General features: G+C 38.1%; 2 protein-coding genes and 1 long non-coding RNA gene across 9 annotated transcripts; 1 reads left to right on the top strand and 2 right to left on the bottom strand.

The window, feature by feature from the left end:
• Positions 1 to 356: 356 nt before the first annotated feature.
• On the bottom strand, positions 357 to 8,904 carry LOC135165580 (cGMP-dependent 3',5'-cyclic phosphodiesterase-like). Of its 4 annotated transcripts, XM_064127008.1 has the most exons (10): positions 8,738 to 8,904; positions 8,499 to 8,652; positions 6,141 to 6,272; positions 5,107 to 5,354; positions 4,296 to 4,545; positions 3,530 to 3,707; positions 3,243 to 3,424; positions 2,634 to 2,818; positions 1,837 to 2,389; positions 357 to 1,767 (listed from the first exon to the last, which is right to left on the bottom strand). In XM_064127008.1, exons 2-10 carry the CDS (start codon positions 8,601 to 8,603, stop codon positions 1,426 to 1,428), a joined length of 2,175 nt encoding a protein of 724 aa, XP_063983078.1. In that variant the 5' UTR covers positions 8,604 to 8,652; positions 8,738 to 8,904; the 3' UTR covers positions 357 to 1,425. The 4 variants fall into 4 exon arrangements, with proteins under 4 accessions (XP_063983078.1, XP_063983077.1, XP_063983079.1 ...); XM_064127007.1 differs by having other exon boundaries at positions 8,499 to 8,904; XM_064127009.1 differs by having other exon boundaries at positions 6,156 to 6,272; positions 8,499 to 8,904.
• Positions 8,905 to 9,067: 163 nt separating this feature from the next.
• Positions 9,068 to 17,821, top strand: LOC135165579 (general transcription factor 3C polypeptide 3). 4 transcript variants are annotated; one of them, XM_064127004.1, is made up of 4 exons: positions 9,068 to 9,221; positions 14,075 to 15,032; positions 15,150 to 15,460; positions 15,914 to 17,821. In XM_064127004.1, exons 2-4 carry the CDS (start codon positions 14,077 to 14,079, stop codon positions 17,350 to 17,352), a joined length of 2,706 nt encoding a protein of 901 aa, XP_063983074.1. In that variant the 5' UTR covers positions 9,068 to 9,221; positions 14,075 to 14,076; the 3' UTR covers positions 17,353 to 17,821. The 4 variants fall into 4 exon arrangements, with proteins under 4 accessions (XP_063983074.1, XP_063983073.1, XP_063983076.1 ...); XM_064127003.1 differs by having other exon boundaries at positions 9,068 to 9,241; XM_064127006.1 differs by lacking the exons at positions 14,075 to 15,032; positions 15,150 to 15,460; positions 15,914 to 17,821 and adding exons at positions 10,589 to 10,964; positions 11,134 to 11,319; positions 11,668 to 13,962.
• A 1,115-nt stretch (positions 17,822 to 18,936) lies between these two features.
• LOC135165582 (uncharacterized) lies at positions 18,937 to 21,583 on the bottom strand. Its single transcript, XR_010299528.1, has 5 exons — positions 21,356 to 21,583; positions 20,827 to 20,886; positions 20,610 to 20,642; positions 20,490 to 20,531; positions 18,937 to 20,348 (listed from the first exon to the last, which is right to left on the bottom strand). It is a non-coding gene; the product is annotated as an uncharacterized LOC135165582 (long non-coding RNA).
• Positions 21,584 to 21,783: the final 200 nt, after the last annotated feature.

The following is a 21,783-nucleotide window of genomic DNA, read 5'->3' as shown; positions in this document are numbered from 1 at the left end:
TGAGAAAGATTTGGGGGGTTTCCATGAAACAAAGAGCGGCAATAATAAAAAACATCTGCCAAAATTATGTAAAACCCGTTTTCTGATGAGAAAAAAATTAATCAATCATATAAATAAAATCTAACTGTCGGAGTCAAGAACCTTTCCCTAATGGGACTCTGAGATATTAATTATCAACGACAACCCCAGAAATCTGCAATTCTCAGTAAAAATTCAGCACCAAACAATACCAAGAAAATCACAATTCGTTAGTCCCCAAAATGTTAGAAGAATTAGGCGCTATAATACCTACTAATATTAATATTAACAATTATTATTAATGAAGAAAGGTGTCGGAATAATCAAGCTCTGAATACTTTCTCATATTGTAAAATTTATTGTGAGTATTGATCACAATTACACTCGATTTTGGCTTCTCAATACTGATCAAATACGGTGCTCTAACGAAGCTGTTAGATACGCTCTAGAGTGCATACTTCATCTCTAAAAATTTCCATTCAGTAGAATAAGAAGATTTATCCTAGATAATGGAAATTACATGTGCCAAAAAAACTTGTTTCCCTTGCAGACTTTTCGAAGTGTGTTCCCGGAGGAATTTGATTATCATTCCCTGCTAGGTATTCATTAAATTTTATTAAAAACCTATCTCACTCCTGAGTATCTTTGACAATTTTTCAATAAGTAAAATTTAGTGGAGACTACTTCGAGAAGCTAATGGCTTAATTTCCCCCATTTAAAAAAAATCTCCCAAAATTTTTTGTCAAAGCCAGTAATAACTCCCATAACTATTAATCGGCGATTACTTTGCAAACGTAATCGACACGATGGCCTTCATTTAGAGTTATCAAAGAATTTTTCCCGGTAGAATTCGTCTCTTTATAAACTACCAGTTTTCCAGATTAAAAATAGTTCTTTCGTAATTGCAACAAACTTGTCCACATGCAACGATTCGGCTATAATTTATTCATACTAATTTTTCGTACCTCTCAAGTGTAAATTTTGACTCATCATTTATCAATTGTAAATTATTTCCTGAACCACTGGCGTTGACAAATAAATATAAAGAGACCTTGGTTGTAGAGACGTTTGTGAGCATAAAAAGTATCTTTCAACTGTTCCCTTGACGTACTTACCCACAGAAACCATCGATCTCCTTGTTCTACTCGAGACAATTTAATCTACTATACCCCAACTATTAAAATTTGTACAATAGGAAAGGCGCCAGCGCACTTCAAACCTACGTCTGCGTTTACTAGAAATAATTCTATAACAATCCTCAGATATCTATCACAATAACCCCAACTGTCTCCATTTCAATTTAAAGTAAATAAAATCGTAATTAAGCACTGTCTCATTACTCGTCACTTAATAAATAATTTATATCTTTGTGTACTCCATGCTGTCAATTTCTTTGATTCTACTAAACTAATCTGTGGAACTCTGCAACCGATAGGCAGCTAGAATTTCCTCCTCGATATTGACGTCGAGAAGAATGTCCATGCCCTTGATCCCTTGCTCGCTGTACTTGTGGAATATTGGAATTGCTGTTTGCCAAATGCACCTATTTCTTTTTATAGATTCAACGAGGCAATTGGCAACTGGAAATAATGCTGATAAATTCGTAAATAACGGCAAGACTAAATTTGTGATGAATTGGACCTGGAGATCAGGTATTGAGGCTTTCTCCCGATCCATCATCTCTATTGGTGCTGTTCCCATGCTTTTTTCTAAGTCACCTTGGGAGAAAAATTCGTCGTAAATTTGTTCCTGAAGAAAAAAAGTAATAATTCAACACAGTGCTTGCAGTTGAAGACAAAAAAATAATTCACCACTCACAGCAGTTTTCTTTGAAGTCTTCCAATCTTTCGTCTGATCACTGATATCACAGCACGTCATAAACATAGCATGCAGGAGCTTCTGATGTCCCAGATCATCTCTATTGAAACCACTGTTTACCATTTCATCCTGCTCATCCATGGTCCTGAAGTGTGAGGCCAAATCAGTGGCTAAAATATTATTTCTCAGCAAATCCAGTGCCTCGCTGTACTCATCGCTGGCAAGATTTTCAAAAATATTACACCCTTCGGTGTTGAGAATGCACATGGACTGTGCTAAATGATGTCTCTCCATAACAGAGCCCTCTGAACTATACAAACTGGCAAGAACAGTTCCACACTGAGTTTGGAATGAATTATTGGTCCCTCTGTGGTCTATATCGTGACACAGCCCAGACACTAGAAAAACAAGTGCCTGGAGACGTGTGAAGTACTTATCCTCCACTAAATTCAAGTTTTTTATCATAAGATAGGCAAAGTGGGCTACGGAAAAGGCATGAATCCAGTTATGATATGGAGCGTCTCGGTATCCTTTTTTAACATACAAGATAAATCTGAAAAAAAAAAACGTTAAATTAAGACACTATAAGGGTCATTCCATAAATTATCGATTCCACATATTGTATGGATTTATCAATTTTGGAGAGAAATATTTTTACGATAAGGTTATCAATACGATACGGTGATTAATTCACTTAATTACATTGATAATTACGAATAGTATATCGGGTACAATGGGTGGTCATCCGCCTATTAAGAATAAAATACCTCGATTAATCTGAGCCCTTAATAAATTACCTTGCTAATGTTTTTCGTTTTATCTTCCACGACCTTATGAGATCCAGCTCATCAAACATTTTAAGTACGTAACATGGTGTGTGCTGATGAGGGATATTTCTCGGGGGAAAATGAAACTTGTCGAAGTCCTTGGGGCTGTGATCATCCCTGCAGTTTAGTAACGCCTGGACTGCTTCCTCTTCCACCTTAAAGAATTATAGACAATCGATTAGCTTCAACCCTTCGAAATTTGTTGGATACTTTTTATTATTAGTAGAGGGAGTTGATTACCTGCTGGAGTTAGCAGAGCAGGCGTATGAAAGAGGAAAAAAAAGGGTTAGTGAATACTCAAGAGGGGTCGTTTGATTTTTCTGTTTAATTTTGGCATTGCTAAATTTTTCAAGGGCTAAGCAATACAATTTTTCATTTCTTCTTGCATTAATTCTTGCTGTAGAATTAACAACTTGAAAAAAAAAAATATTAAAATCTGTTGGTGAAAATTTACTTAGCTCAGGAAGACCGAATCAAAATACAATGCCAAGGAAGACAGTTATTAAGAATAATTTTAATGTCCATCCCTTCACAGTGGAATGATTGATCATTCAATCAAGCAATTGCTGATGAATTTACCTTCATGTGATACATCATCAATTCGTTGCTGAGTTTGCTCCTCGCTTGGGAGTCCTGAATTTTTTTGTAAACAATACTGTGCATTATGGATATTCCACAATAAATGCTGAAAGCCGTTGCAACTTCCTCGTCGCATACATCAAAGTATAATCCGTTCATTTTGTTGCATAACTGAGCAACCCCTAATTAAAAAATCATCGAATGAATTATCATTGTAACCGGGATTACCAGTCATTGTTGTAACACACCGTTTCGACTGATATGAATTGAGTTAAATTTTTCATTACCAATAATTCCATTCTCATCACGAATAGGAAAACACAAGATATTCCGCGTTTTGAATCCTGTTGCTTCATCAATTCCACTGTAGAAAAGTGGATGTTCGTATGCATTCCGAATATTGAGCAAGTTCCCAGAGGTGGCAACGTGCCCAGCTATTCCCTGACCCAATGCGATTCTCATTTCCTTCGGGGGAAAAAAAAATTGACAAATGGGAGAGAGGGAAATAAAAAATATGAACGTACATAGAATAAATTAAGAATATTCCTCAGTAACTCGAAATAAAAATCATTCCTAATTAAAAGTCTCTCTGTTTTTGTCTCAAGATATTAGGAAGACAAAACGCTTGTCCCTGGGAATCCCCTAATGGGAAATCTACGGCTATTCCTTCAATTCCGACAAAAAATCGAGAACCTAATGAGAAAGCGAGGAAAGGGAATTGAAAGAGCAAACCTTTCAAAATTATCCTTGTGGGAATATCCCTGAATCTGAAGTACAGCGAGGAGCAGCAGATTATTAACTTTATTCAGTTATATACTTTGTTGCTAACAAACACGGAAATTGCGTCATTAGAGGGCGAAACAATTTCTAAGATCAATAAGATGATTTAATAAATTAGGGGTCTTGTCACCCGAGAATTCTCCATCCCGAGAAAAAATATTAGGTCTAGTACAGAAAATTATCATAATGCTGTTTCCTAATTTTATATACTAATGAGGATGAAAAATATTTGTATTTAATAAAGTACTAATGTAAGAAGATTTTTTTGCTTACATCACTCGTTGAAACACCATCGAAGACCTTAGCAACGAGCTCGTGGTGCTCATGATCAAGTAAAAATAATGAACATCTTTCGGCGTTTGTTAGTTTCCTGGCCTTTACCATTATCTCTCTCAATAAATCAGGCAAGTCACCCAAATGCATGAAGAGTTTTCTAGACACAATGAGGAGATCCTGACACTGCAGTTTTAATCGTGTCTCCTCTTGACACCTAAGGGTACTCAGCAAGAGTCCGAGACAATATCTGAAATACATCAAACTGATTTGTTAATCAATCTCACGATAATTGCATGACTTAATTATTATTATTTTACTAATTATTCAAAATGAGGGATTCGTCGCATATATGTTGCACTTATCTGCTCCATGCAAAGTTGTTATAGATAGAAATAGATGGAATTACTATATGGGGATCTTTTTACTCGTAAAAAAGTGCTTTTAATGTTCCTTTCTGACTGACTATTTTTCGAATCACTCAATAATCGATAATTGTGTCTTGAAATGGAAAGAGAACATGAAGTAAAAAAAAGTTCTATTGATTTTTCTATATTTGAAGCTGACTAGTTTTTCTAAATGTTAAAAGTATTTTTTGGTAGTAAATTCTTTGCTATTAAATTATTTTAAAATTGTGTTCCACAATCACTCAGTACGAAAATAATTAAATAATTGAGACTTCCATACAAAATAAATGGAAAATTGCAAGGGTCAATGGGAAACCGTTTTTTTTTGAAAGATTGGAATTGATCAGTTTGGAATCGGATTTATTTTATTGACTCGAAATTGAATTAGGACATTGGCTATTTACCTGAAGCACTCCTCGATGATTTTCGTACAATTCTCTTCGATGTCTTTGTCGTTCGGATAATCAATTATACAAACAACTAGGGCAATGTGTTGTTTAACTGGGTGCTTAATTGGTACACTCAGAAATCGGTCTGGAACTGGATCAATAACAGAGTACAAATGCTGGAGCAATTCCTGATCTAATTCGATAGCACTGACTGTCAACGATCTGCGGGTCTTCACGGTTTTGTGGAGTATGTGATTACAAACCTTCGAAGGGATTTATTGATTAATGTTTTCAATGTAATTAACGAAACCAATTACTGTATGAATAACTGGAACGAGGGAATGAATGGCAATTTCGTGTAAGTTGTTTTTCACAAATACCAGAAGAAACAGTTAATGTACCGTAAAATGTCAAAAAAACGTTTTTGCAGCTCTAGAAATTTTTCATAAAAAAGTATTATGATAGTTTTCTCTAAGTCAACTAGATTCGGAGGAATTTGTACTGAATCGTCCAAAGCAAACTCAAGCTGTTTCGGAATTGTCATAAATTTTGTTGAATTTGTTAATGATTGATATTCCCAAAAAAAAATCATAAAATGTTTTTTATAGCCCTCGAACTTGTCCATAAAAATGATTTAGTGACCTATTCGCCAGGTATTCGTAGACGTAAAATTGAATATTCATTCCCTCACTCTCCTTTCCCTTCTAATTAATTTCAAGCATCAATAAATGTTATTTCTACAGTTCCTACGAGGTTCATCGATTGTACTGTTAGTTAATCGATAGTTAATTAGGTTGTATTTAGATAATTGCTGAAAAGGCAGAAGAAGCAGGAAAAACTTAGAAACAAATGATTAATCGTGCAGCTAATTAAATAATGAAAACGAAATTGAGAGCAACAACGTACGTTGTACTTCCATGAGGCTAAGCTTACTTTGTCTACACTCTCCGACTATCTGAACTGGAGATAAAATACAAATACGAGTTAGATAATAGGTGCGTGTAAAGCACAGCCAAGGGTTTTAATTGATTGGTTAATTAATTAATTACGTTTGACTGGCTTACTGGAAACCTCAGACCTCTGTCAAGTATTTTTTCACCCACAACGTTGATTACCATCTCCTCAGTCTCAGGGAGAATTGGAGCCAGGAATGATAATTTTGCTTGAGTTTTTGATTGAATCTATAACAAAAATGACAAATTTTCAAGAATTAAAATTATTTTGTTGAAGTCATTGTTTCATATCAAATTTGTCTGAAGGATAAACTTGATTTTTCATGGTTACAAATACCATCACAAATATTTTCATAAATTTTTCAATATCTGATTTATGGGATTAATGAACATATCACTTTGTTTTAGGAATGGAATTTTTTATTTATCTTCAATGGGTCTTAGGATCCATTGGATAGCTGATGACGCGATTGCTTGTCATAACAGACTAAGGGTTGAATTTTGCAGTAACACGGTAACATGATGAAGGACATTCGTATCGAATGTACAACTAATTACAGAGAGACAAATCCAGATGTAAAAAGATTTACAATTTTTTTCACTTCTGTGACGCAAAACTCCGTTCTTTCTTTGTTGCTAAAAAAGGTCAGTAATTAGCCTTCGGCCAGTAGTGTTTAATTTGCATATAAAATAACAAGTAAATAAACTGGTCAACTTGGCCTGTTACATCTCCGATTATAATGACTCATTTAAATACAATACTGAAATGATAAAACTTTCAACTCTACGGGGCTAGCGCATTGCGGCGTTGGGCAGGTTCAGTTTTGGAAAGCTAATCAGCGTTGAGAGTAATCATGAGATGAACGGTTAGCAAGACCACGTGAAGAAGATATAATTTTTTGAAAAAATGGGGAAGAGCAGTGAAATGGAGAAAAGGTAATGGATGAGTTTATCCATTCTCCTGGATATTATAATGTATTCCTTTATATCTAATCATTCAATGTGATGAGTTTTCAGTACATTTTCCAAATAATTGCAGGAAAAATATAGAGTAGATTTTACTAATAGTATATTCATTATGATTGTTCGAATAATTTAACTAATTCTTGTGATTAGTACACGTGTAAATTCTATTTTTCCATTCTCACCGAGTCAAAGCAATTGTTCAAACCACCGGAAGAACCAAGAGGGATTTTAAATATTCCTCGTTCCTCGAATAAATGAGCTTAATGTAAGGGACGGTTAATGAAGAAATGAATATCTTGAACTTTCCAACCGAGGAAACCCTTACAATTTATGACTGAAATATTAAACGGTGCTTTTTAATGGACGAATTATCAACCCTATCATGACCCCAGCTAAAAACCTTGTAATAAATTAGGATTAAAAACTCATCACATAAATAATTCCTCTTCGTCATTAAAGCGCTTGACACAGAACATCAAATTGCACTTCTTAACGAACTAATGAGTGAATTTGTTTGCTATTCACGTCACTCACATCCTCACAGAAGTTGAAATGGAGCTCATAATATGAATAATTTCAACTGTATTAAATTGGAAAACGATAGACTCTTTTCAGAATTGTCTTTGAACCTCAAGTTTCAGAGATTAATTGGACCAACTACAGGAGGTCCGAATGCTCCCTTTTTTATTCTGAAAACCCGCATGGAATGGAAAAAAATTGTAATGTTTGATTATCATTTGTTTTGGAAGTATCGAGAGCCTCATTTTTCAAATAAGAAATTCATTTCAAGGGGATACATTACGTAAAAATTCCGAGAGTTAAGGAAACTCTTGAAATTCTCATATCGGATTTTTCGCATTTTCTTAATTAATTAGGAACTGAAACAACAAACAAGTGAATCATTACGAAAAATACGGACAATTGATGGGCTTCGACAATATGTACATTTTCCAAAAATCGAAAAATTATATTCTAGACCTTTTGGATCACAACGGATTGATACAGGATATAAAACTCAGACCATAAATTAACGTTGACAATTTGGAAAACACAACTGTTGATGTCTCAAAAATTCCATTGATCAGAATGAAATTTTTATATGAAAAATTAATCTGAATCAAAAATAAGTAGCCCAATAATTTTTTGAATCAATAATCCTTCCTATTCATACAAAAAAACCCTCATTTTCATCCTTCAATCATCACCCCACAATTCCGCACCATTCCACCCCATCCTGATCGCCCCAAATCCCCCACAAACATCAGAATAACGACTGCCCACATGAATAAACAACATCCCTTACATAACTCTCATCTGCCCCATTCTGCATCGACAAATGTCAGCACCACGAGGTCCGAATGCCCCCCTATCAACATCATCATCATCACGAACCCATGCGCACATTCATTACGTAACCCCCCAAACTCTCAAATGATTTCCCCATTTTTGTAAATTCAAAAAAATCCGAAAATGACGAATGCAACTCACGTAATTATTCAAATTCTGCTGGACAACAGTGCACGGCAAATCTGCAAGATCCTGAATGAGGCTGATCATTCTCTCGTGCTCCTCAAAATTCCCACTCGACATCATTTTTTTTTATGTTGTTGACCTCGATGATTTCCCCCGGGTCGTGTCGTAACTGAATTTTTTTTTTTTTTTTGGGGAAAAAATTCAAGAGGAGATTAATTATCTGTCACTGGTGCACGTGAATTTCACTCTCTCACTCATTTTTTGGTGTTTCAGTTATTCGATTGGATTTTTCACGTGGTTTTGTGGATTAGTTTTTGGGATGGGAGAACTGCAGTGGAGTTAAACGGTTTCTACACCTCCGAGTTTATCCACGATCGGAGGATTACTGACCCGATGCCGATGGGAAATATGAAAGAAAAATAAACAACGCAGTCACGATCCCTCGAACCTACTCTCGTCGCGATGAGAATTGTCGGTGGGGGGTGGGGTGGGGGCAAGCGTTGACCAATGGGAGGCGCAATGGCGGTGTGACGTCAGACGTGCCAGCTACGTCAGTGGGTGATGATAACCTCACTTTTGTGAATGAATTTCGGAGAATTTTCAGAGGTGAAAAATGGAGCAAATAGAAACAGGAATGAACGTGTTGTTCAGACGTCCGGCTTGATTGTGTGAGTTATTGTTTCGGGGAATTATGAGTGAATAACGACGGAAATTTTCGAAGTGCGTGAGAACGACAAGGTGACTGGAATTGTCATTAGGTAATTTTAAATTAAGGATTTCCATGTTAATTATTTGTGGTATTGTGGAGCTCAGGTTTTGGGGTTAGGAGGGATGAGGGTGAATGGGGGACTTTTAAACTGTCAAGGGGATGTGCTCTGAGTGGTTTGATTTCGAGTGAACGTTTGAGTATTTTAAATGTTGATTTTTTCAGTGGAGCAACATTTTGATCTGCAAAGTCTGTTGATTTTTATTGAAAACACCTTTGTACGCTGACAACAAATTATTGTTGCCCAATATTTATTTAGCAGAAGGGTGGATTTATTTTTTCATCGTATGGACTTGTACAATTGTTGGGTCAGTTTTTCGGAGAGTGAATGTCCATTGACGTTGTCAATGGAATGTTTCCAAAGTCCAATTAAACAAAATTTTGAACATTAGGAGCTAATTTAGTCAACATTTTATGTTCTTATGTTTCTTTTCAACGCACAGTACTAAATTTACGGTATAGAAAATGCAGTAAATTCTCGATGTCCCCTAGCTTATCAACTCTGGTGATTCTTCCAGGTGATTTCACGGCTTCCAGCCATGTTAGCACTCAAAAATGACATAAACTAGACAAAGAGAATTATTCAGCGTGCAATAATTGGTCAAATTTATGCTGGCAGCTTGGCTAATCGTCCAGTTACTGCACGTTGAAGTGTCAAAAGAATTTTCAATGCTCATTATGTCTTACCTATTTAAAAAAAGACATTGTAATTTAAATATGTCACAATATGTTCAGGAAATTCGAAGTAAAGTTGAATTTAAGTGAAATTTGAGAAATTTCCATTTGAAAAATATCCAAAAATATTCGTAAAAAAAACTAATTTCCCTTACCATGTGAAACCTTGGCACTTTTTCCCCTAACGAAACGGTTTTTGAAGGGCGTTTTTCAGACGTGGCCACATGATTTTTTTTGAAACACAATTCCCTGATCAGTTCCAATAATCCGCTTCATCCATCAGTCTCAACAGCACGAAAAAAAATAGTTACGAATGATCCTCGGATTTCAATCCCCTATGGCCCACCATCAATCCTCACCCCCATTTTCGTTCGCCCTAATCTTATCTCGAAGATTACTCACTCATTAATACCACTATCATAACGAACTATATCTTATCAGAATTTCTTTCGTCAGCACCAGCGATTGAAGAGACATTATCACAGAACAATTAAAATTTTTAACTACATGATTACATTCATTTCTTTAATTTATCTCAAACGGTAGTAGTTAATCACAACAACGATAAACAAGGATAGTTTACTTTGAAATGACAATTGTTTATCTTTATCACATTCTAAGAAGTGAAATTGACATCCAAGAAATGGTTATTTTTCCCCAAAAGTGAATTCTTCGAAAAGAATACTCCACAAAATGGACAAGAATCTTAATACGATGGAGATAGCTCCTGTGATTATCGAAGAGCTGGAGGAGGATCAGGTGATGGATATGGATGAATTTGTGGAGGCAAGTGCCCTTGAGATCCATGAGGTGGAGAATATGGAAGACGTTTCAATAGCTGCTATGGAAATGGACCACACAGAAATCGAATTGGAATTGTCCGAGGGTGAAGAAGAAGTGGAAAGCATCTTGACGCTTGAAGAAGAGGATAAACTCACTAAACAGTTCTTGAACGGGGAGTTGACGTTTTCGGAGTATTCTTCCAGGATGGATCCTGGGATTGATTTAGATCCTGATGGGGCAGAGGCTGGAACCTCCAGGTACGGGCAATGTCTCAAAATCATCATCACAAACTTTCAAAAATTATTGATAAAAGATTTCTTTCGATGCTTCATCATTTGCGTCTAAAGTGAGATGAATTTTCACTTTACACACAAGTGATGAAGAGTTTTTTTGGCCGTTTGAACTATTTCATTTTCATACATATAGAGATGCTGGATCCCATGAAACAGTGACGGAAGAGCCAGAGCTCCGACAGGAGCCGAAGAAGCGTAGAAACCGAAAGAAGAAGCGAAATCTTCCTCTGGCACTTCAGGGCCTCATGGGAGAAGCTAATCTGAGATACGCACGAGGGGATACAGACCTGGCCATCCAAATGTGTATGGAGATTATAAGGTAGGGAATTCTTGGAATTTTTACGAACATTCCTAATAACAAATATCATTCGATTCTATTTAATTTGGTTTCATTAAGCTTTTGGCCCATCTAAGTATGGTTAGAATGTATTGGTAGCGATTAAGTCTCTGCAGAAGTATAAACATACTTAAAACTAAAATTAAATGCATGAGACGAGTCGTTTTTTGCCAAATCGATGGAGAAAAGTTGTTAACAATTCCCGTATTTTTCTTTATTCTTCAAACAACCATTAATTTTTTTATACATAATCTATTCTCATAAAGTATGATCACTGTTTTGACTTTGATATTTACAATTTTACTCAAAAAATCTTTGCTAACTTTTCAGACAAGTCCCCAGTGCTCCCGAGCCCTTCCACACCCTAGCAATGATATACGAGGCCGATGATCCAGAGAAAGCCCTCCAGTTCTCGCTGATCGCGGCCCACCTGTCTCCGAAGGACGCCGAACAGTGGACGCGTCTGGCAAACCTCTCCATGGACGCAGGCAACATCAAGCAAGCTGTCACATGTCTGACAAAAGCTATTCAGGCGAATCCAAAGGACGTGAAACTCTACGAGGCCCGGGCACGTTTGCAAGAGCACTTTGGTGAGAAGAAAGCCCTCCTCAAGGGTTACCTGAAGATGATCCACCAATTGGGTCCTGAGGATGGTGAGGACCTCCTCACATACGGTAAAATGCTCACCCAACGCTTCATTCAGGACTCATGTTACGATCAGGCCCTGGATGCCATGGACCAGATATTTACCAAATGTCCGAAACTAGTCACTCTTGAAGAAGTCAACATCATTACCGAACTCTTAATCACTATGAAAAAATTCGAAAAGTGCCTGAAGATCTTGACAGAATACACAACTCTTTTTGTGAAGTACCAAGACAACTCTCAAAAGACAATTGAAGTCTGTGGAATTCCTGATGGCGTTGTGGTAGATCTGAAAGCTAAATTTCTAGTTACGCTGATCGAACTCGGTCACATCGACAAAGTAGAACCTCTCTTTCCCAAACTCTTGAAAGAGGAAGACCCTGAGGTCTCCGGGGACCTTTTCCTGGACATAGCTGAGGCCCTTATGACCAAGAAAGATTACAAAAGGAGCTTAATGTTCCTTGAACCGTTGGTGGACTCCAAAAACTACAGTTTGGCAGCTGTCTGGTTACGCTACGCGGAATCTTGCGCTGGCTGCAAGGACCTGAAGAAGTCACTCCTGGCTTACGAAATAGTAACAAAACTCTCTCCTCAACATCTAGAGGCGAGACTACAGTTGTCAACTCTGTACAAAATTTTTGGACTCCACGAAAAAGCCATTGACGTCCTCCAACAAGACCCGAGCAATGACGTTCTTGATCCGGATGTGTTGTATCGAAGAACAATTCTTCTTCTGAAAACTAATAAGTTTGATGAGTTTCTCAAATCAGGACTTTTGCTGATGTCTCGTCACTGTGTGACACTGAGGAACAAAGGGGAGATGGCTTCTTTGACAAGACCCAGAGTCTACCAACGACTGGAGAATCTGCACCTGCAGAGGCTGTCCCATGGACAAGCCTTGACTGACGAGAATGGCCCTACGTTTCTAAAGAACGATAGACCGAATGTTGAAGACGAGTTCAATCTCTTCTTGAAGATGTGCAAAGTTGCTTGTGAGCTGAAGAAATTCGGAGTTTTACAGAGAATCTGCTTCACTGCGCTAACGTCTAAGAGATTCGAAGCGAAGACTCCTCATATCATCTTCTTAGCTCTGCTGAGCTGCATCTATAATAATGATTCGTATTATGGGTATAACTTGGCGAGGGACCTTGTGAGGGATCGCAAAAAGGAGACTTTGTGGAATCTGTTGAGTATTGTGATACAACGGGCTGATGACTCCAGACACAATCGGTTCATCATGAGGCTTTTAGGAAGGGAGGATGTCTTCAGTTACATTCATCTTCTTCATGCCAACAATTGTCTGGTGTCTGGAACGTACAAGTATGCCCTCAATGATTATGTATCGCTGTTCAAGGTGGCACCCAGTCCCTTATTAGCCCTTCTCATTGGAGTGACCTTCCTGCAGATGAGCTCTCAGAAGTTCTCGGGGAAGAAGCACAGGTTGGCGATACAGGCCATGGCATTTCTCAAGAAGTACAGAGATATGAGAGGAAAGGACATGAGACAGGAGTCGAATTATAATATTGCAAGGGCAATGCACCAGCTAGGGCTGTTCAATAATGCTGTGCAGTTTTATGGACTGGTGTTGAAAGAGGAGAAGTCCCAATTGGTGAAAGAGCATGAGTGGTTGGATTTGAAGAGGGAGGCTGCGTTCAATCTTCATTTGATTTATATGCACTCGGGGAATCCCGAACTTGCAAGGATTTATTTGGAGGAATTCATTGTGGTATAGAAGGCAGAATGATCTCCATTGTGTTTTGTTCAGGTTATAGAGGGAGTGGGGTAAAAAAGGAGATGGAGATTGTAAAAAAAGAAGGTACCTTTGTTAAATATTTTTAATTTATTGGCTCGAGGGATAGGACTGAAGGTGATAATCGCGAAAAAGCTAAGATTAATATTTTTAAGTTCATAATTTTTTATATGGAGATGTAAAATACTTTGTACAGAAAACCCGTTGAAAATAAAAAAAATTTCCATGAATTCGAATTTACTACGTGATTAGCCTTAATCATAAGATCATCAATTTTCCTGAAATCGCCTTAATTGTTTTATCATTTTCATCTGAATCCCAAATATCTCAATTTTTTTCCAGAAATGACGTCCATCGCTTCTCAAATCTCGTTCTCCACTCTCTGTGCCGTCTTCGAGGACATTGTCACAGCGAAAACCAATAACAAAAAACGCGAAGTCCTCTCCGATTTCCTCCAAAAATGTCGGGCCCTATCTCAGCCCTCGACCCCTCCTCTCTCCCTATTTCCAATACTCCGTCTGTTCCTCTTGAAAGTTGACAAAGAGCGAGGACCCAACGGCCTCAAGGAGAAGTCCCTCGCCGTTCTCTACGTCAGAGTCTTCTGCTTGGGAAAGACTTCCTCCAATGCTAAGAAACTTCTCAACTACAGAGAACCTCTGGCATCCAGAAACAACACTAACGACTTCGCAGAACGAGTTTTCGTCGTTCTCAAGCCTCGTCTAGTGAAATTATCCTCCTTTTCTGTAGAAGACATCAACAACTTTCTGGACACCATCTCCAATCAATTCTCCTCAAACCAAAAACAAGACAAGGAATTCATCAAAATAATCTCTGAGTGTTCAGCGCTGGAGATAAAATGGCTGACGAGACTGATTCTCAAGGATCTCAAGTTATCAATGGGATCGAAGAAGATCTTTGATGTGTTCCATCCTGACGCGGATCAGCTGTTTGCCCAGAAATCGAATCTGAAGATCGTCTGCGAGACTCTGGGAAATCCGAAGGAACGAATTAATACGAAGGTGTCGCGGGTTACGGTGTTCTTGCCGTTCAAGCCGATGTTGCTGGAACGGTTACCGATCACTCGTATCAGAAAGTTCTTTGATGATGGAAAGAAAACGGAATTCATTATTCAGACGAAGTTCGATGGAGAGAGGTCCCAGGTGCACATGAAGGACGGGAGGTTCAAGTACTTCACGAGGCACGGACTGGATATCACGAAGAATCCTTCCTATGGAGAGGCAAGAGGCACCAGAGGCTTCCTGACCAACAGAATCGCTTCGTTATTGAATCCGGAGTGCAGGTTTGTCAATGATTTTCTTCATCACGTGACTTCCTTGAGGTTTTGGTGTCGACTAGGGCATGGGCCCCAGTCCAGGTTCCATTTGCTTTTAATAAGGTAATTGTCTATTTGTTGCAGATCAATTATCTTAGATGGAGAGATGATGGGTTTTCACAAAGAAAAAAAGGAGTTCAGCACGAAAGGCGTTCCTTTCGACGTCAAGAAATTAACATTCAAGAGTAAACACCACCCGTGTCTTATCGCTTACGACATTCTCCTTTATAATGATGAATTACTCATCAATAAGCCACTTGAATATCGATTGAAAGTGTTGGAAGTTGCCTTTGAGGAATCGCCGGGTGTTTTACAGAGAGCAAACAGTGACAGAGTTTCTTCGATGGAGGAAATTATCGCCTCATTCAACAAGTCTATAGATACCCATGAAGAAGGTATGTGAAATCAATTCACAGTCTTTTCCTGTTTTTTCAGTTATTCCTAATTTCCCTAATCACTGTAATCACTCATTTTGCATAGCTCGTACCCAGGTAACCGAGAATAATTTCCATCAGAATAACTCGTTATTCTCATCATTCATTAAGGGCATTTCTCCCGAAAATTGTGTTACCCCTCGACAAGACGAGCCTCTGAAATATTCCCTATCGAATCCTGGAAGAAATCTCAAGAGAACCCTTTCAAGCACACCAGTAACGATGCGGTGAACCGAGTTAAGTGGATTTTTATCTTCGGCCAGAATATCGCGGAATTTGTTGACCTTCACAAAAAAAGGTCAACAAATATTTTCCATCTCTTTTACATTCTGAGAAAGTGCCCCACAGACTAGACACTAGAGAAAGCTCCCTTATCCCGGTTTACCACTTCACTACTGACATGACTATTCCCAGGAATCGTCTTGAAGAAGATCAACAGTCTGTATCACATTAACACCCGGGACGGAAGTGGCTGCTACAAAATTAAATCCGATTACTCTTCCGAATTAATTCACGACCTGGACCTGGTGATAATCGGTGGTTACTACGGTGAAGGCCGTCACTCTGGGTTGTTCAACAGCTTCCTCACAGCCTGCGTACATCGCACCGTCTCTGCGAAGAAATTTTACTCAGTTGTCTCCGTCAGCAACGGTCTCTCCACTGATGCCATCCGCTCCTTCAACGCTAAATTCAGTACCTTTTGGACGAAAAACAAGCCGGACGTAGTGATTGGCCCCAAGAAAGATCTCCCAGACATCTGGATCCACCCGGAGCACTCAATTGTCCTTCAGGTGCGCGCTTCGGAGATGTCCGAGTCGAGTAATTATCCTGGAGGCTGGACCCTGCGCTTCCCTAGAGTAGAGACTATTCGTGACGATAAGCCTTTCGACGAATGCTGCACCCTCAACGAACTGCAGGGGCTCAAAAGTCGGAAGGGAGTTATTCAGAAGCTGACGAAGAGACACGCAACTGCTGAGGACATCTGGCTAGTTCCTGAGAAGAAGAAACGAGACAGTTATACAACTGCTCCTGTCAAAATCGATGATTGTTATCTGGGGATTAGCGGTTCTGGTGTTCAGAGAGTGAGCAGGCTCTTCATGGGGAAGGAGTTCTGTGTAATGAAGGGGGAGAGGATCGACGGTGATGAGGAGGGGATGACAAAGAGGGAAATCGAGAGGCTCGTGATGGAGCACTCAGGGAAAATAGTGCAGAATCCTACGAAGGAGACCTTTTGCGTGTTGTCTAGGGACTCTCAAGGGATCAGGGTGAGGAATGTTGTGGATGGCAAACAGAATGACGTTGTCAGGGTCTCCTGGGTGGTGAGAGCTACTAGAGAGGAGAATCTGGGAGAAATTGTCGAGTTCTTTCCCTGGGAAGTCATTGGGATGAAGATGAAGACGTGGGAGAGACTTAAGGAGAGGTTCGACGATTACTATGATGACTATTTTGAGGAGGCTGATGAGGAGAGTGTCAGGAGGTCTCTTGAACGGGTCTCGACGCTGAAGGATGATGAAGGAGTTGTGTTGACTGCGAATGGCGTCGCGAAATTAGAGACGGAGATGTTTAAAGGGACTTCCCCTTTTGGAATATTTAGGGGGTTGGTGGGTTTTTTTGTGGATGATAAGGATGTTAGGAGTTTTGAGTTTAGGTTTATGGGTGGAGAAGTTAAGCCAGAGGTGGATGAGACAGTTACTGATGTTTTTGTGGGGGAGGAGGAGGTCGGGATGATTGAACTCTATAGGATGATTAATGCGAGAGGAAGCGCTGATGTGAGGATTGTCAAGAGCCAGTGGATTGAGAAGAGTTTTGAGGAAGGGAGGATTTTGGATAGGAGAGGGTATACTGTCAGCTGAAGTGATTTAGTCTAGTTTTTAATTTTTTGAGGTCTTATAATGGGACTTGTGCAATGGGAATTGTTTTCGAATTTTTTTAACTCCTTCAAAATGAGCATAATTTTGAAATTGTTTTTTAATATTTTTTATTAAGTTCTTGAAAGAAGGGTGTGGAATATTCCACAGATTTTATTTTAATTATTAGCTATGATGTCTAGGATTTTTTCCGAAATCATAATTTTTAAATCAAATTAATTTTTTACAATTAATGCTGGATCAGTCATCATGGATTATTACCAAAAATCAATTATCTATCACGAGAAATATCTTTAGATTTTTTACAGGAAGTAAAGGTGTGACTTTAGTTTTAATTTTAGAAATAATAGTTATATACATTTTTAATACAATTCCGAGTGATAATTTGGTGAAATTAAAATTACATTTGAAAATGTTTCCGAACAACTAAATAAAGTGTTATTTACTCTGCCAAGTTTATTTTGAATCAATCATTTGAAACATTAAATTTTGAAATGGGTATGAGACTCATCAAAGAGTGAGAATGTCCAGTAAAACTGACAAGCCCCGACGCTTTTCTCATTTACAACCGTCTGCTCAAGGAATTTCTAAATAATTCTTTGGCGTCAAGACCTGAAACTGCATAATACCGACGACTGCAGCTGGGTGTATTCCCGAGGGAGCCACAATGGTCTGCATTCAGAGATTCCACGGTAGATTGACATGAAAAGTGAGAGGGCGATAAAAACTCGCGCAATAACTATTATCCCACATTTGTTTGAAGACATGAGATGAAAGAGTCTGTTAACCCTCTGGGAATAAAATTAATAAAAAAGAATGAAAATGCTTGCAAAAGAATGTAAAATAAAAACAGACGATCACTAGATTAATTAGGATCAAATTAGAAGTAATTATGGAAAAGGCTAAAAGGGAGGAAACTTGAAGAACTAAAATATTTCATTATTCGCACTTATCTTTATTAAATCAATATTTCATGATTGCAATCAACATCTATTAAATTTGTCTTACATCCATCTCCTTACATACACTAAACTATATCTCTATCCTTATACATACTAAACTATATGACCGGCCAGCCAATACTATTCTACCAAATAAATTCCTACCAAACTCACAATTTTTACCTAAATCCTAATTAACGTACGTTTGGAGCCGCGCATCACAGCTCCAGAGCGTCGCACCGCGGGCTCAGGTTTCACACGGCCCATTGAGACCCCACAAGGCCCATAAGTGAACAGAACCGGACGAGAGACAGTCAACATCTTCTGGGAAGGTCTCGCTACCGTTTGCTTTGTCCTTCTGCTCGATTTGGGAAGATCATAAGCAAGTCTTCGCTCCTTCCTGAGATGGCGCGAGACGGTGTTCCTCAGATGAGGATCACCACGGCACACACGATGCCACCCCAGACATACTTGATTCACGTTCAGCAGAGATCGCGGATCGAGGTGTCTGAAAATCATCTGGACAACTTCAACTGGTAAATTACCAGCTGGATCTATATTAGGTTTGTCAAAACCAAAAAGACGCATAAGCTTTCCGAAGAATTCCATGTTGCTACTCCTTCAAGAAGTTGCAGAATGACAGCGGATCGCGCGCTGACCCCTTTTATACTACCGCCCCCCCCACCGGTCTACCCCCCCCCCCCATGTGCCCGCCAATCAGGGGGCTCCGTGGATGACCAATAAAATGAAGGCGTGACCACGTGATCAATATACCTGCGGATTAAGGGAATTGTAGCCCTGAGTGGTGGGGGTGGGGGACAAAGGTTGCAGTGGGAATTGGCAATGGTGGGGATAGAGTTATGGATTACAATGTCCACAGGTCAATTATGACATTTAGATTGGATTCTTACAATTAGGAATGAGAGACTGGAGCTGGGATTAAAATTGCAAAGAGAAATTCTCGAGTCAAGTTGTACTTTTTTCTGCAAAGTACCAATAGGTGACTTGAACATTTTTAATTTGTTTTAAGGTTTATATAAAAAAAATCGAAATACTTTTTGGAACATTAAATAAACTTGGTTTTCTGGAGAAAAAAAATTTTCATCCATCTAAAATTGTATTCTTTCAACTTCCTCATAGTCAAAACTTCAGAAGAATAAATAAAAATGAAATCGATAACAACTCGAACAATTAATCTCGAAGAGTATCCTCGTTAACTCAACTAGACAGCGAGAACTCCCTCGTCTTCTCTGACCAGACGCAAAATAATGTGAATATGAGTTATGTCAAGTTTCAACGGAAGAAATTCTACTTATAGAAGTGTCACTCCACCGCACGACGTGGATTAATCGACTTTGAATATTCTCGCAACGTTTCCAGAACAGAAATCTTTAAAGCGTTAAAAATAATTGTCGACACGTCACACGTGAGTTAAAAATTTTTATATTACATTCTTCAGGTTTGGAGAGAGTGAGTGATGGAGATTCATATTTTTTATTCGAAAGGACCTGATGCGTTTGTCGCAGGACACGACGAAATTTCCTGGTGAATCACTCGGCTTTCTTCGCCTCCACGGACTTAAGGACGAAATTAAGTGCAAATTGCGATTTTTTTTTAGATAGATCGATGTCTCGCAACCATTTTCCGATGATTTCTCGACTGAAAAATCGTCTTTGGAGAACTTCAGGAAGAAATGTAATTTTGTGGATGATTTGGTGAGGAATTCTTCTGACTCCGTTGCAGATTGTAGTTCACCCTGATGGGTTCCATTATTCTCAGGAGTTTCTCGAGTTTTGATGATGACTTTCTGACGCAAGAGACAGGAGTTGCAGATTTGATTTCGGGATTCAATCGCGGGAATTTTTCCACAGTGGAGATTATTTTTCCGTCTGTTTTTGCGATTCTGTTGTGTGAGACAGTAGTTTTGTTGTTGTTTTATGTATTCCAGACACTTGGCCGTTTTATCAACGTCTTTCCGAACAGTTGCAGGAAGGGGGGATTGTTTTTTCCGGAGTTTTCTTGGTTTTTTGTTGGTTGATCCTGGACGAATGGAACAGTTCCCATCATATTGTTATAAATATTATCAATACGTTTCTTCACATTTTTCAGACCACAAAGATCTTGGTATTATCAGGATTTCTATTTTTTCATTACCTAAGGATATATTATAAAATCACTCACTTCTTTGGTGTTTTGCAGCCGCAGGGCAATTCACGCATCCGCCTAGGAACATTGAAAGACAAAAATTATATGAAATTGATTTATTACATTTTTTTTGATGAATAAAAAATGAAAACTCACCCTCTTTTGCAACCGCACCGCAGTGGCGAGTTTCTGGTAAATAATTTTCAGTTCTAAGTATTAAAAATATGATTTTAGCGACTTACATTGAGCCATACGTCCACAAGAACACTTCCAAAAATTGTGGTCAGTATTTCCCAAATCACCGGAAAGTTTATAGATTTTTTTTTATTGATTTTGGAAGACAACTCGTTAACATATGGCTTTATTAACTCACTCTCGGTCACCCTCTCGTTTCCATTGTCTAGCTGCTGCTTTGCATAAACATGTGATGTCTCTGGTTATGAAAAAAATCAAATTATAGGATAAAAATAACTTACAAATTCGGGTGAAGTAACAACATAGGATAGAACAATAGAGCAAGGTCCGGTCTGTGATAACATTTTTGAAAGATATAAGTCCAAGAAAAGCTCTTCTACTCAGGACCAATCATTCCAGCGCCCATTATTGTTTTAATTTCGTTGACGACATTAATTTGTTCATACAAGCACAGTAAGAGTTGGAGTTACCTGCTCTAATTTTACTTTAATATTGTATGAATAATATAATATTAACTGTATCTTGCGTTCGACCCATTGATCTTTCGATTTGATTACTTACGCTTGAAAATTTATGGGCGTTGAATTTTTTTGGGATTATTGTTCTTTTACTTTAAAATCTCCATCGCATTTTGTATAACTACTCCACTTTAGGTATAGAAATTTATACTTACAAATGTCTACATACAAATGTAAATTTCAACTTACTTCGCTTGTAAAAAACCAGAATAAAGAAAAAAAATTCCCGCAAATCCCAGTAGAAATTTGCCGATATACCATGCAATGTGCGAATTGCAATGATGCATCTCAATTAATTAAAATCATTACTATTTAAATTCATCACCGAGGTTACGTAATCCGAAATTTGACGTTTCCATGGTCAAATGAAACAGAAGATCATTTTGAAACTTGAAAAAAAAAACCTAGTTCGCTGAATAATCAGAACCAAGAGCATAACAGCTGACTATCAACCAAAGAAAAAAGATGAAATCGACCATAAAATGAATTATTAAGTATGAAATAAATAAATAAGCTATTAAATAGGTGAATAATTATCAACTATTTCTTGTTTTCCTTTACATTTCTAAGTTAAAAATGAATGAAGTTAGTTTTTCAGGAAATCGTAGATTTAGCTT

This window comes from Diachasmimorpha longicaudata, chromosome 8, assembly GCF_034640455.1.
Source record: "Diachasmimorpha longicaudata isolate KC_UGA_2023 chromosome 8, iyDiaLong2, whole genome shotgun sequence".
Lineage (NCBI taxonomy): Eukaryota > Metazoa > Arthropoda > Insecta > Hymenoptera > Braconidae > Diachasmimorpha > Diachasmimorpha longicaudata.
The sequence above is the reverse complement of the archived record's forward strand: the minus strand, read 5'-3'. Positions and strand labels throughout refer to the sequence as shown.